Source organism: Enhydra lutris, unplaced genomic scaffold (assembly GCF_002288905.1).
Source record: "Enhydra lutris kenyoni isolate GAN:26980312 unplaced genomic scaffold, ASM228890v2 scaffoldscaffold4, whole genome shotgun sequence".
Classification (NCBI taxonomy): domain Eukaryota; kingdom Metazoa; phylum Chordata; class Mammalia; order Carnivora; family Mustelidae; genus Enhydra; species Enhydra lutris.
Window position 1 is genome coordinate 11735400 of NW_019154088.1, and position 16262 is coordinate 11751661.

A 16262-nucleotide genomic window follows, 5' to 3' on the forward strand; every position below is an offset into this window, starting at 1 on the left:
ATTTATTTATTTGACAAAGAGAAAGAAAGATCACAAGAAGGCAAAGAAGCAGGCAGAGGGGGAGGGGGAAGCAGGCTTCCTGCTGAGCAGAGAGCCCAATGTGCGCCTCGATCCCAGGGCCCTGGGATCACGACCTAAGCTGAAGACAGAGGCTTACCCCACTGAGCCACGCAGGCGCCCCTCATCTGCAGTTTTAACTGAGGTGGTAGAAAGGAAAGACCTAAAACTATAAGAAGAGAATATTGGGAATGTCTCGTTTATTTTTTTATTTTTATTTTTTTAAAGATTTTATTTATTTATTTGTCAGAGAGAGAAAGAGGGAGAGAGAGCAAGCACAGGCAGACAGAATGGCAGGCAGAGGCAGAGGGAGAAGCAGGCTCCCTGATGAGCAAGGAGCCCGATGTGGGACTCGATCCCAGGACGCTGGGATCATGACCTGAGCCGAAGGCAGCTGCTTAACCAACTGAGCCACCCAGGCGTCTCGGGAATGTCTCGTTTAGTAGGCAGAAAGAATTGGGGTGGGGGGAAGGAATCACTGAAATCTTAACAAATCAATAACAGAAGTATTAGAATAAATAGGTTTGTAAAAATCAGGGGGAAAGAAAGTTTCAAAAAGATTAAGGTACTCAACAGGGGCACCTGGGTGGCTCAGTTGGTTAAGCATCTGCCTTTGGCTCAGGGTCCTGAGATCCAGCCCTGTGTTGGGCCCTCTGCTCAGCGAGGAGTCTGCTTCTCCCTGTGCCTGTGCCCCAATCCCTGCTTATACTCTCTCTCTCTCTCTCAAATTAATAAATAAAGTCTTGAAAGAAAAAAAAAGATTAAGGTACTCAACAGAATACAATGACAAACATTTGAAGGAAGATGGGGACTTAGAAAAGATTCTCTGAATTTGGTTACTACATAGATCCTTTGAAATTTTTTTCAAAAAGCAGTTCCAATCAATTGGTAAGGGCAGAAAGCAGACCCTAAAGAAGTTTCAGAAGCTAGAGTGACAAGATCAAACGTAGATGACTTCAGAAAGTTTGGTAAATGTCAAGATGAGCAACGCATACTTTGACCTCATCTTAAATTTAATTATGCATGCCCTCCCTAAGGTGAGGGCTGCCAAAAAATATGTGATATGGCTAGTTGCTGGATAATATTTCCTGTCCTTATTGTTCTACAAAGCTACAGTGCTAGATTAAATCCTGTCATGTCTGTATGACTGCTACTCTGAACCTGTGATCAACTGCTCATGGTGAAGCAGAAGAAAGGAGGAAAAAAGAGAGTTCACAGGGGTAGCAGAGACAACTAAGGGGCTTTTATTCTTATTGATTTTAAGGAAAGGGGAGTCCTGTGTGTGTATAGGCAGATGAATGAAAGAGTGGGAAGTAACAGAGGAGACAAATGAGGAAGCCAATTCCAGGAAGAAGTAGCTCAGGACCAAGAGCCTAGGTAGAGACCTCAGTTTTAGAAAGAAAGAGATGAAAAGAATAGGACCAAGTGTGAAGACACAAAGAAACTTAATGAATAGACTGTGTCATGTAAGAAGAATAGAGAAACTCGAGAAATCAAAAGAATTTGATTCAGATAATGTCAGTTTTCTCAAAACAGAAATAAATGATGTCATCTAGGGTAGGACTGTGTGTTTTAAGAGGGCTATGGTCTAAAATTATTGCATAAGGAAATATATTAGCTCTATATTTTGAAATTAATTTTCTTAATGGTTTAATATGCATAACAGAGCTCTTGACTAAATAAATATCCACCCTTTTCTACTACTGAAATAGTTTAAAGTCTAATGTGATCCTAATTTTCACACTAACATTCATGTCCAAGGAAATAAATGAATACATATATAAATAACTGTGTTTTGTTGTATTGTTTAAACCCCACTATTCCCAGATGTAAATGAAACTACCATGGGGCACATTTTTTAATTAAGTATAAAAAACTGGATTCTCTGAGGCACCTGGGTAGCTCAGTCGGTTAAGCATCTGACTTGATTTTGCCTCAGGTCATGATCTCACGCTTGTGAGATCCAGGCTGGTGCTGGGCTCCATGCTCAGCGGGGAGACTGCTTGAGATTCTCAATCCTTCTCCCTCTGCCCCTCTCCCTGCTCATGCTCTCTCTCTCTCTCTCTCTAAATAAACAGAATCTTTAAAAACAAATGAACAAAAACCAAACACTGGATTTTCCTTCTAAATTTAGTAAGACAGGTGGCTTAGTCGGTTAAGCGTCTGCCTTTGGCTCAGGTCATGATCCCAGGGTCCCTGGGATCAAGCCCTGCATGGGGCTCCCTGTTCAGCGGGAAGCCAGCTTCTCCCTCTATCACTCCCCCTGCTTGTATTCCCTCTCTTGCAGTCTCTCTCTCTAATAAGTAAAAATCTTCTAAAAAACTCTTTTTTTTGAAAAATAAATTTAATAAGAAAAATTCAAACACACAACTTAAGTAATAAAATTTTACCTCAAGCAAGTTGCTACATAAAACTTTACTGCTGATAACCATTAGAGCACTTAAAAAGGCACTGATCCTACTAATAAATTTTACTTACATCACAAGCACACCACTCTTGGAACATGAGTAAAATATTCTTTAATTGCATCTGTATAGCAATGGCAGCCTCCCAGTCAGGATCCACTTCTATGTGCTGCCCAACCTGTCTTCTGATTTCTTCCATTCCCTATAAGAAAAGAGTGATTACTATATATGTATATAGTGGGCCCTCTTTCTTTGCTCCTCTACTGTCAAAATATAAAATTGTTAGGATTCATATTCATATATGCATAGCTTTCTTAACATGGCTATTATACAAGTTCAAACTGAGTTCAAATCCCAGCTGTCACTTTCTAGCTGCATGTGACCTTGGTCAAATTATTTCTAGACTTCAATTCCCTTATATGGAAAATGAAAATAATAGTAACTACCTTATAAGACTGCTATGATGCTCAGCAGAGATAATGCATGTGAAGTGGTTACTACCATATCACATAGTAAGCATTCAATAAATATTAAAGAGTAATTTAAAATATTAAATAGTTAATAAACATTAACTAAAGCATACAGAATTATACCTATTAAAGATCTATTAAAGCGGGATCAGTGAGGCAGTATTTAAATTTAATTCTATTTTATTAGATACAGTCTTCCTCAAATAACCAATATTTGCTTAAAACAAAGACCGGGGCTAAATTTTTAAAAATAAATTTATTTTACTGATGTACAGAAGAACTATCATACCTGCATACACGTAAGAATCTTCAAAAAAGACCGAAAACCTTCTAGAAATTGCATTCTTAATCTTTCTGTCCATGTTGTGGGCTTGCTGATTAGGATATACCTATCATTTCAAAAGACAAAGAAATATTTCACTTTCCCAGTCTGAGATAATTTTAAAGTTATCAGAGCTATAGAGAATGTTGATTCATCAACATTATGGATTCTAATTTCTTAAAATAATCAGAAGCTCTAGGCAGAGCTACAATTATACCAGCAAAATGTGAAGGCTCTGTGAGAGGCGGTTGTCAAAGTTAAGCCTGAATTCTCTACTCAGATGTTGTTCTGCTTAAGCGAACCTTGGAAGCAACCTAGCCTATTACAGATAGACAACCACAATACAGATTTTCTAGGTGCTCAAAATATGTGAATTTCCCCTTCTCCTTGTCATTAGAGATTTTTCTATTTAGGTAAGGATATAGGAGAGAAGTTGTTAATAACCATCCAAAGACTGGGAAAACTTTAAAGTTAACATCTGAACCAGCAACCCTAAAGTTTTAACATATGGTAAAGTATCTAGGGATGTGCTGACTCTAAAGTATTTATTGTAGAGAATAACTATAGTCGGAAATGCATAATACAAAATAAAATGTGATAAAACAATGAGGTGATTATGCACTACTTCCCTGGATTAAAAAAAATAACTCAGCTACAAGAATATTTCACAGTAATGAGGGTCACAGTAAAGAGATTTTTCCTGTACAGTATACCTAGGAATAATAAATACACCGATTTAACACTGATACTTTTAAGTAGGGCCATTTGGCATTTTTGTGCATTTTTTGCTTGTCTGTTTTGCATACATGTTAATTTATGCATAATTTGTGAAGCACACTGGCTAAATGGTGATTCACTACTGAATTTACCTACCATCTCTGTACTGAGGTTGTGATAATGTAGTAATTTGCTGAACCTGAGAGAAAGATTTATAGTCACATTTAAAAACTGAGGAATTTGAAAAGGTCTAGAAACTTCCCTTAGTAATATCAAGGATCCAACGCATAATTCCAGAGCTCTGTAAAATTTTTTTTTTTTTTTAAAGATTTATTTAAGAGAGAAAGAGAAAGAGAGAGAGAAGGTCAGAATGTGGGGAGGCACAGAGGGAAAGGGAAAAAAGCAGGTTTCCCACTGAGCTTAGAGCCCAATGCTGGGCTCCATCTCATGAACCTGAGATCACGACCTGAGCCAAAATCAAAAGCCAGTCACTTAACTGACTAAGCACCCAGGTGCCCCTGTCAAGTGTATTTTTAAGCAAACTGAACTATTTCTAGGTTAGTTTGGAAGCCTGTTTCCACCCCTCTATGCCCTAAATGGTCATTAAAAGAAGTAGACAAAATTAGAATGATTTTTCCCTACTGGGGACTAAAAATAATTAATTCAATACACCTTGGAGCTCTTCAATTTAAACAGTAAACTAAATGAAATGTGTTTTAATATATTCTCAAAAGAATTTTCTGGAACTTATGATTTATTGAATACTTTTACATCACAACACTTATAATATTCACCAATTCTAAAATAAATGGAAACTTAATTCCTTTTAAGTCCAACAATCCCAAAAGTGATCTATCATGTGATTCCAACTTTAGTTTAAAAGGAAATTCTATTCTCTTCAGCAAAAAAACTTAAGAAACCCCTGATGAGCATCAATAACTTGGTTGTATGTATGAAAAAGGGAGTTAAAAAGAAACTCAGATCAACAAGATTATCTGAAACCATGTACAAATAGACTACGTAAAAGGGAAGGAACAAAAGTACATGAGTGAGAGTGAGTGAAAGGCATGGTAGTTATGATGGAGATTCATTTAGTGACCCTAGAGACCCAAAGTTCCTGTAAAAGGCCCCTCCTCAATACCTCCTTTGTTAACCAGGCTGCAATTTTATATAAGAAGCCTTCAGTTAAAACATTTATTGACATGAGACAGTAACAGTGCCTTGTACTTGCCATCATTATAAGGAAAATTCTAAATAACTAAAAGGATGAGAAGTCTATTTATAAAATGGAATACATAAGCACACTGTGATTAATAGGTACCCTTACCTTTTGACTTGAACAACTTACTTTAGATCACATATTACTGCATATACTCTTCCCAATTTGTCCTGGCTGTAACCCTGGAAGTTAAATTTATTGTTCCTGTCTAAGTATTCAGGCAAAACTTCTAGCAGGGTTTCAGTAATGACAGAGATAACATTCTGCTCTTCAATAAGATGTCGAGCCTGCAGAGTATTTCAAGAATATTCTTTAGTATTAACTCGTGATAGTATGGACTTAATTTATTCATTCATTTGGTTGGTCAGTGAGTCATTTTAAATGTTCCAAATAAATGCATCAAACACAGTCTTTAGTCTCACAGAACAGCAAATTCTGAGATGCTATTTTCTTTCTTTCCTTATTTATTTATTTATTTTTAAGATTTTATTTATTTATTTGACAGAGAGATCACAAGCAGGCAGAGAGGCAGGCAGAGAGAGAGGAGGAAGCAGGCTCCCTGCTGAGCAGAGAGCCCGATGCAGGGCTCGATCCCAGGACCCCGAGATCACGACCCGAGCTGAAGGCAGTGGCTTAACCCACTGAGCCACCCAGGCACCCCTCTTTCCTTTTTTAAAAATTAACTTATAATGTATTATTTGCTTCAGGCGTACAGGTCTGTGAATCTTCAGTCCTACACAATTTATAGCACTCACTATAGTACATACCCTCCCCAATGTCTATCACCCAGCTACCCTATCCCTCCTCTCCCAACCCCCAGCAACCCTCAGTTTGTTTCCTGAGATTAAGAGTCTCTTATGGTTTGTCTCCTTCCCTGGTCCCATCTTGTTTCATTTTTTTTCTCTGAGACGTCATTTTCTAAAAGTGATAATTTCTTACTCTTCAGTAACACCTGTCTGGATACTCTAAGCCCATCACACAGGTTATCTACATAAATGTGCACCATCAGTAATCACATGATGAGCAAAGCAGAACACAGATACACCTCATGACTTCTATCATATTACTATCTATTCTATTCTATTACTATCTCCCTTTCACTCCTAATCCACTGTCTCTTCTCCACGCTTTTCTCTCACCTTTGACATGGGAAAGTAAGAATAGTTAACCAAACTATCAAAAAGAAACATGAAAAGTAGTAGCATTTAAAAAAGAAAAAAAAAAGCAGAATTTTCCACTCTCTTCCCAGGCCTATACAGTACCTTGTCAGTACTATTTCATGCAAATGCTTCAGAGAACTCTCTCCTTCTGCTTTGTTTTACCTTAATCTATACCCCTGCCTCCAAGCAATAACTACAGAATAAAGGAACAACAAAAAAAAGTAGTATGGGTATTGAAAAGACACAGCTCTCATTAGTCTAAAATTTGAGAAACCAGTTCTGGACTTCACCAGCAGAGATCAGGACCACTGGACAACAGTCACGCCAGCACTCCCACTCCAAAGCTATCTTGTCTTTGGGTCCCATTAACGTATAGTTCACATGCAAATACTACTGAAGTATTATTCAATTTTCCAAATGAAATTAGCCCAATATACTACTCCGACATTATTTTAATTTGATTCACTACTAGGCAAATTCTTTTTTTTTTTTTTTTAAGATTTTATTTATTTATTTGACAGAGAGAAATCACAAGTAGGCAGAGAGGCAGGCAGAGAGAGAGGAGGAAGCAGGCTCCCTGCCGAGCAGAAAGCCCGATGTGGGGCTTGAACCCAGGACCTGGGATCATGACCTGAGCCGAAGGCAGCGGCTTAACCCACTGAGCCACCCAGGCGCCCCCTAGGCAAATTCTTAAAAAGCAAAACAGGTTTTACTTGGAAAGGTTGCAAAGAAATGATCAATACATACCAGAGTAGGAACAGTAAACATCTGAACTGAGAGCGCAGTTACCGAGATACTTCTGTCATGATCATCACTGATATACTCTTTCTGCAGCTGTTTATAATACTGAAAGACAGAATAGTAAGTGGAGAATCGATGATAAATTGTTGAAAACTTTTAGAATCCCAATTTTAATAGCTGCTGCAGATTTGTTTCTACACATATGATGAAAAGTAATGTAATTCCTATCTCTTCTTTTTTTAATATGTATTTTTAAAGTAATCTCTACACCTAACATGGGGCTTGAACTTACAGCCCCAAGATCAAGAGTTGCCTGGTCCACTGACTGAGCCAGTGAGGTGCCCCTATAATTCCTATTTCTAAAGAGAAGACAGTATGTTGAACAAAAATATATTAGAGAATAACAAACAAAAGACCAAATATGAACTCAGCTACCCAATCTAGCAGAGTTGTAAGTGAAAACTATAAAAAAAAACAAAAAAAACCACACACACATCTAAGAGTCATAGCGGACTGTGGTAGTGCTGTATATCCTTTCTCTAAACAGAATCTGGGACAATCTTTAGCAGATTCTATTACAGTGGTATAGGGCAGAGGCAATATTCAAAGTACCTAAAAACTGACAGGACCCAGAAAACCAACCAATTGGATTCAATCCAACCTTAGACAGAATGGATGCTGGGTGCAAATAACTTCTTAACTATACTGGTGCAGCTCGTTAAATATACTGGTTCAGCTTAACTATACCAGCTGAAAATCAACCTGATATAGTGGGAAACAAAAATAATAATACATCCAGTCATGTATCAAGCACAGTGTTAGATCCTTGACCTACATATTTAATTTTATCCATTAGAATTCCTACAAAGAAGTAATCATGATATTAAAAAAAATCCAATTTAAGTAAGGAGAAGTACTTTTGTAGAAGAAAAAAAAATACTCATTTCAGATCACAGATATGGTCCAATATTCTAAGAATTTTAGAAAAACAGAGTTAAATAGCTTGAGCTGTTACTATCTTTCAAGAAACTAAACGTGTTACTTTTAACGCTCTACTTGTAAAATCCAGAGAGTGCAGGTATCTTGTCCCATAGTACCATTATTTCATTCTCTGCTTTCAATTCCATCCTGGACCCTACCTCTGACCAGTTTTAATTTTTATAGAATTGTCTGTAACCCAAAATCAGAGGAAACCAACAATTACTTATTGGATACCCTTTTAACTTCTTTTATTTTTTATACACACACACACACACACACACACACACACACACACATTTTTTTCTTAAATAGTCTTCACACCCAACGTGGGGCTTGAACTCACATCCCTGATATCAAGAGTCACATGGTCTACTGACTGAACCAGCCAGGCACCCCTTGGATACTTCTGTACAAGGCAAAGTGAAAGATTCAAAAAGTCCTTGTTATGTATTACCTTGCAATCTAACTTCAGAGATAGATCCCGCCCCTTGCAAAATACATATATATAAAAATATAAGAGATAGACAACAGATCAATAAAACAATATTAAAAGGCTGTATGTTTTCTCTTTACATTTTAGTCTTCGTTAAGTACAATTCTTGTTCATCTAATTTCTGCCTTCCTTTAGCATGCATACCTGTTCCTTTCCTTGCTATGCCTTTTCAACTAGTCAGTTCTTCTCGTTATTTTATTTGTTATAAAACAGACAAATGATTAGGAAGAATAAATGCACATGTGAATGTGATAACTTCCTATTGCTCTGTCCAGGCAAATAACAGGTTATTTTCCACCTATCTCCGCTCTGCGACTACTGCTTCCATATTCCCAAATGTGCAAATAAATGGACTTTAGACAAAAAAATAAACCACAAAGTTAAATTCTTGATTCATAATTGTCTTTGTTTCTACAGCTTCATTTCCAAAATGGTTTTCTTTTTCTATTATTGATACCTATTTATAAAGAGTAATTACCTTCACAAATTCCATAGCAAAGAATTTTTTGTACTCCATCTCCATAAAAAAACTACTGAAGATCAATTCGTGAAGAATCTTACGGGCACCTACAGATCATTTTGGGGGGAAGTGGAAGAGTAACACAAAGGCAAATAAAAAAATTCCAGCTATTAGAAGTGTTAGAATATTATAAAAATATTTCACATATTAATAGACCTCAAGGACTCAAATATTAGTAGCATTTAATCCATTAATAATTAATACCAAGAATTTAAAATACATATATGCCTTTTCCCTCTGTTTCTGTCCCTCTACTTTGCTTTACTTCACTCTACCTTGTCCAAGCTTTCTCCATTCCTTTTTACTCTATTTTACTCAAAATTACTCTTACTCTGTGTCTTTCCTTTTCCATTCACTTTAGCTTTTTTCTCATCTTTCGCTTTTTGTTCTGCATTTGGATTTTTTAAAATAAATTTTTTATAAACATATAATGTATTATTAGCCCCAGGGGTACGGGTCTGTGAATCGCCAGGTTTACACACTTCACAGCATTCACCATAGCACACTGCATTGGGATTTTTAAAGTTTTTAAATTTTTTTGTTTATTTGACACAGAGATACAGAGTACAAGTAGGCAGAGCAGGAGGCAGAGGGAGAGGGAGAAACATCCCCGCTGAGCAGGGAGCCCAATGTGGGGCTCGATTCCAGGACTCTGGGATCATGACCTGAGCTGAAGGCAAATGTTTAATGACTGAGCCACCCAGACGCTCCTGCATTTGGATTTTTAAAATAAAAATTAACATACCTTTAATAATGGCACTACTACATGAATATATACATACTCTTTTTACTGGTCCTGACTAAACAAAAAGACACTATAATTAAGAGATAGTAGCCCTGGGTTTTAACACAGAAGAATACATATTGACTGGTTAGCTTTTTCTTAAAGCACAGTAGCTCATCAATCAAGATCACTGTTTTAATAAAGAAAAAAGATTATAGCTCCACTTTAAGGTCATGCTTCATGGCAAGCATCATAGCAAAGATCTACCTACCTTTATAAAGCTTTGCATCCCAAAGCATTAACCTGCTTATAAGACAGGGATTCTCAGAGCCAGGTTCTTCTCTAAGGCATGCTTGGCAAAAGATCTGTCTAAAGTCACCTACAAACAAAAGAACTCAGGTAATTTTTATTCTCACAATATTCCTCCCAAAAGTATGTTTCCTACAATAACATGTGAAAAAACTAACAATCTCCCCAGTTTGATATCAAGAATAATTCTGTCAATATCAAAGAATCAAAAGCCGATAAAATATTATTTGGAGCATTTGAGATGCAATTCTGAAAATTAATCAAAATATATATACCAAAAATGAAAAAGAAATTTGTTTTATACTCAATGACATTTTCAAATTCATGGCTATTTCAAAAACCAGTATTTTATGAGAAATAAGAAAAACAGGCAATACGCTTACTTGAATAGCTCATAATTTTATTCATCCAGGAGCCAAGACGCAAAGCAAATTTCTGATGAGCCATAACCTCAGAGTGTAATACTTCTACATGAAGTGGATGTTGAGAGACATTTTCTGAATGGCTCTATAAGTGAAAGGAATATTAAAAACAAAACACTAGTTTTAAAATTTGTTTTAACTAGGTAATCTATTCTTCAAAAAAATCTTATGTAACACTTACAGCTTCAAATCTCTGGGTCTAAATGGCCCAATCCTACCTTTACATAGGATGCCAAACCACTTCAACAATGTAATTGTTCTACTTCGGCTCTTGTAATGTGAATTCCTCTTATAATTCTCTTTCATCCCGAATTTAGAAAATTACCTTTATATCTTCCTTTGCTTCCTGGCAAGCAGCAAAAGCACCTGCTTTGACAGCTCGACGACCCTAATTATAAACAAACATGAGAATTAAGTAGTAGACTGACAATCCCAATCAATAAGTAATATGTAGTCCAAAGGCCTACTGAGTTTTTAATCATTCGTCAACTGCCTTAAAGTCCTAAGATGGGCAATACCCATCTTAGGGTACTGCCCTAAGATAAAAATAAATGTTTAACACTTATATGAAGCTTCAGAACTTTTGATACTGCTAGTAGAGAATATACTTGAGGATGCTGGATTTCCTGCTTGGTAAGAATGTCAGTCCTTCATTTGCTATAGTGTACTCTATTTCTATTCAATAATAATAATTTATGTTTTTACTAAACTCCTGGTACATGTTTTAAATACTTTTCATGCAGGTGTCTGGTTCTTTCAGTCGGTTAAGCATCTGCCTTGGGCTCAGGTCACGATCCCAGGGTCCTGGGATCGAGCCCCGTGTCAGGCTCTCTGCTCAGGCGAAACTGCTTCTCTCTGTCCCTCTGCTTGTGTGCTGCTCTCCTTGCTTGTGCTCTCTCACCCTCTCTCTCTGTCAAATAAATAAAATCTTAAAAAAAAATAAGTATAAGTAAGTAAATACTTGCCATGAATGAAATTTACAAGTTCCACAACATGTGTTCCACAACACACTTGGCATCCACCAGTGGATGACAAGTATGACCAGGATATTGATTCCTCAAGCCCTAGGACCACTACGCTGATTACTAATGCCATGCTGCTTCTTCCACTATATTACACTCCTCTCAAGGACAAGGATTAAGTTAATATTGTCTCTATATACCTGAGGAACACAGTTTGCTTTGGACAGGTATTTTTTAAAAAGCTAAACCACAGAATCAGTATTATACTAAAAGTAGCTGTAAGAAATAATGTTAAAAATGTCAAAATTGATGCATTTATTCATACACTCAATAATTACAGAATACTATTTTAATAAATAATTATATAAACTGACTGAAGCTGACATTCTTAATTAACTACTTTTGACCAAATATAGTCAGTAACTTTCTAATTATTTAGAATAAAAGAAGAAAGCTAATAGTTTATTTATAATTATGATATACAGAAAAATCAAGTTTAACCAATTAACCTAGGATATAAAGAATAAAAGAAGAGTATGATTATTCCTAACACATTGTATTACTAAAGAGCACTTGGCAAGGGCTCAGTCAACACCTGACTCCCAGGAAGCTGATGTAAGGGAACACAAGAATTCAAACGAAGCCCACAAACCTCTTTGTCTATGGCAGTGGTGTGCAGCTGGGCCTCTGCGAGTTCACAGTCAAGAGCTCTTTGTAGACTGTATATGACATGGTCATACGAATGGTGTTCATCATTGAAAAGGACACAGTAGTATCTCTCATTTTTCTCCCTGTTTAAAAAAAAAAAGATGGATACTCAGATACTAAAACAAATAAAGAAAAATGTGAAAAATAGACTAAAATAATATGTAATATCTGTACCAAAGCACCACCATGTAGTTTGTTATGTATGAGAAAGTACCACAGCAATACTGATAAAGTCATTGTAAATGTTACAGTGTCATGAAACTTTAAAAACCCTGATAAAAGTATTACCATTTCATCTTTTTATTACCTCTCAATGTAAATTATTACTTTAGTGGCAATATGTGTTTTTTTTTAAAGATTTTATTTGTTTATTTGTCAGAAAGAGGGAGGGAGAGAGCAAAAGCAGGGAGAATGGCAGACAGAGAAAGAAGCAGGCTCCCCACTGAGCAGAGAGCCCAATGTGGGACTCGATCCCAGGACTCTGGGACCATAACCTGAACTGAAGGCAGATGCTTAACCAACTGAGCCACCCAGGAGTCCCTGGCAATGTGTTGTTTTTTGTTTTTTTTTAAAATATTGTATTTATTTATTTGACAGAGAGACACAGCGAGAGAGGGAACACAAGCAGGGGGAGTGAGAGAGGGAGAAGCAGGCTTCCCACCAAGCCGGGAGCCTGATACGGGGCTCGATCCCAGAATCCTGGGATCATGACCTGAGCCAAAGGCAGACGCTTAACGACTGAGCCACCCAGGTGCCCCCCTGGCAATGTGTTTTTAACACTGCTCTTAACTCTTGCTAATCTCTTACTGCACAAAGGGAGATAGCACTGGGCTCAGGACCTTCAGGTAGGCAATGATAAATGGTAAGATTTTATTAACACTTAGTTTTTATTGAGTTTATTTTTGCTTTTACTTTCTACTTACTTAAAGTGATATTGGTTTTAAAGAACACTTAAGTTTAACAAAAAACGGTGTATAGATTGAAAGTGCTAGCTCTATCATGTGACTGAAGGATCTTCGGCTACTTGTTTTTAATCTTGCTGAGATGACTGTGCCTCTTCCATCTTTAAAAAGAGCATAATATCTACATTAAAAGAGTGGTATGGGGATCTCATAAGAAATGTGAAAACAGTTGTCATGGACTACACAAATGTCAGATGTTATTATCTGTTTTAAACAGTCTACAATATGCTTTTATAATATACTCAATCCATCTCATTAACTCTAAGAAGCAGATTTTTTCAGGCCTCTTAAAGCTCAGGAAACAGGGGTGCCTGGCTGGCTCAGTTGGTAGAGCATCTGGCTATTGATCAAGGGGTCAAGAGTTCACGCCCCACATTGAGGGCAGAGCTTATAAAAAAAAAAAAATCAAAAACAAAACACAGGGGCACCTGGGTGGCTCAGTGGGTTAAGCCTCTGCCTTCGGCTCAGGTGGTGATCTCAGGGTTCTGGGATCTCTCTGCTTGGCGGGGAGTCTGCTTTCCCCTTTCTCTCTGCCTACCTCTCTGCCTACTTGTGATCTCTCTCTCTCTCTGTCAAATAAATAAATAAAATCTTTAAAACAAAACAAAACAAAACACCAAAAAACAAAAAAACTTCTCCATGGTCACAATGCCAATAAGCCATATTCAGATCTATGAATCTGAAGTCTGATGCTGCTATATATACACTCAAACTCAAGCAACTCTCCCTTTTCAGGCAGGCAGATTGCTAGTATCATGTTTACCAACCCAAAGTTTCTTAAAGAGTTCAACTGACATTATCACGTATCTGAAATTAAAGCATTTGTGGATGCAATCTCTGATGACCTTTATTTCCCCAACCAGTTTATTGCCTACCAAGAGTCAAAATAATACATTTCATGTCTTTATAAACTAAAATGTTTAATGCTCTCTCCTCCTAAAACAAAAAAACCCATAAACTCAAAGAACAACAGTATTTAAATTTGTGATGCAATTTTGTGAAATTTCTAGTGTTACAGAGACAGAAAAATTCCCACAAGGCCCAAACTGTATCATCATATCAGATCTGGAATTCTCTTGTACATTTATAAGTTAAGAGCAAATACTGTCACAGAAAGATTTGTGACTGTTAGAAATCATTGGGTTTTAGTTTTAAAATGTTGAATCTCAAAAAAAAAAAAAAATGTTGAATCTCCACAACTAGTAGGGAAATAATCATAGATATCACAGCACTTGGAAAACGGCTATCTCCTTATTCCCACCACAAATCTCTCGGGGAATCTGGAGGCTGGTCCAGAACAGGATCAAATAGGGCAATTTACTTCTCTACTGGGATGGGTAGCTACTAGGTCCTTGCAAATCATTTAGAACAAGACCTCCAGCCCAAATAATGAAAGAAAGATCTTTGTCCCCACCATGGCTGAGCTAATCCAGAAGAAGCTATGCTACAGGGAAAAGGGGTGAAATATCAGCAGCTACAGAAGGACTTGAATAAATCCATGTCAGGGCAGCAGAAGCTTGAGGCTCAGAAAGTAGTATCGTGAAGGAGGAGCTGGCCCAGCTAGATAGGTCCAACATGGTCTTTAAATTTCTGGGTCTTGTGCTGGTCAAACAGGAGCTGGGAGAGGCTCGGGCCACAGTGGGGGAAGAGGCTGGACTATATCACAGCTGAAATTCAGTGATATGAGTCTCAGCTCTAAGACCTTGCTAGTCAGAGCAACAGAGGGAGACCTGGCTCAAACTGCAGCAGGAGTTCCAGTGGGCACAGGCAGCCAAGGCAGGGGCTTCCTGGAAGGCCGGACCCTGTGGTGGGGAATAGGGAGGGGTGGGAATGAGGCAGCTCTAGGGCTGTACCACAGCTAATAAAATGTGAAAATACATGGCTGTTTTCTGACCAAACAAACAAACCCCCCCAAAACAAAAGAAAACAAAAAAACCAAACTCTTCTTTCTTAAAAGTCAGAAGCTCCAGTTTAGGGTCTTCTTTTGGCTTACCTTCTGTTTAATGCCTACTCAGAGCATCTCATATAAATGGACACTTTGAAAGTATTCTCAAAAGATAATTCTCTACAAAATTTTCATAATCCTGATAAATTAAAACCAGTCCAACATAAACATTTTTCCAACATTTATTTTGCAATATAAATAACCTTTGCTAAAACTTTTTTGAAAACTGTCCCCACCTTATCTGGAGTTCAGGAGGCAGTTCTTTTTCCTCTTCCCATATAGTCATTTCTACAATGTATTTTATCACTGAAGGGAATATTTTCCGGGCTTGGGCAATAACCTCTTCATTCAACGGACAACGTAAATTCTATAAGAAAGTATAGAAAAAATTTAACATGTAAAATGTATACAACATTGTATACAAATAAATGGATGAGAAAAAGGTTACTAATTTTTAATTATTTTAATGACTTCATTACACCACCCTTCAGGAGCAAATTCAAGTTGCGCTCAAGAGGTTGCTATTCACAATAGTTTAGCTTAATTCCTTGTGGCCAAGTTGGTGCTATAGATAGAATGGAAAGGAGACAGAAACACAGAGTTCCTTTTTAGTGATGCTCTCCCTTAAAAATGTTCTCTGCCTTCCTGAGTAGCCTAATTATGGTACTATCAAAGAACATTTGGTTATCCCTTAGAGCTTACAAAAAACTTTTCTTATTATTTTAACTGATCCTCATGCCCATTCCATAAGAAAGGGAGAGAATTAGTGACATTTTTTTAAAAAAGATTTTATTTATTTATTTGCAAGAGAGAGAGCATGAGAGAAAGAGAAAGAAAGAGAATGAGCAAGGGGGAGGGACAGAGGAAGTAGGCGAAGCAGACTCCCTGCTGAGCAGGGAGCCCTATTCGGGCTCAATCCCAGGACCCTGGGATCATGACCTGAGCTGAAGGCAGATGCTTAACTGACGGAGCCACCCAGGTGCCTGAGAATTAGTGACATTTTAAGGATAAGGAACCCACCCAAGGTAAAAGAGCCTATAAATAACAGAAACCCAGTCTTTGGCTCCCACAAGAAACAGTGTTCTCTTTATTACAGACCACTACCTCCTTAACAAAGGGCTTGTTGAAACCATTTAACTAAAAAA

At 37.3% G+C, this 16262-nt stretch overlaps 1 protein-coding gene and 1 pseudogene across 2 annotated transcripts in view; one reads left to right on the plus strand and one right to left on the minus strand.

Moving 5' to 3' along the window:
* Window positions 1-16262, minus strand: part of LOC111158765 (ubiquitin protein ligase E3 component n-recognin 1) — a 145604-nt gene that overhangs the window by 85291 nt on the left and 44051 nt on the right. For both annotated transcript variants that reach the window (XM_022521027.1, XM_022521035.1), the window contains exons 5-14: window positions 15354-15484; window positions 12155-12293; window positions 10866-10928; window positions 10502-10625; window positions 10081-10188; window positions 9044-9132; window positions 7098-7196; window positions 5320-5477; window positions 3222-3321; window positions 2536-2664 (exon numbers count right to left, since the gene is read on the minus strand). In XM_022521027.1, the coding sequence (XP_022376735.1) occupies window positions 2536-2664; window positions 3222-3321; window positions 5320-5477; window positions 7098-7196; window positions 9044-9132; window positions 10081-10188; window positions 10502-10625; window positions 10866-10928; window positions 12155-12293; window positions 15354-15484 (1140 nt within the window). The remainder of the gene's footprint in view (window positions 1-2535; window positions 2665-3221; window positions 3322-5319; window positions 5478-7097; window positions 7197-9043; window positions 9133-10080; window positions 10189-10501; window positions 10626-10865; window positions 10929-12154; window positions 12294-15353; window positions 15485-16262) is intronic.
* LOC111158996 lies at window positions 14588-14990 on the plus strand (annotated as a pseudogene).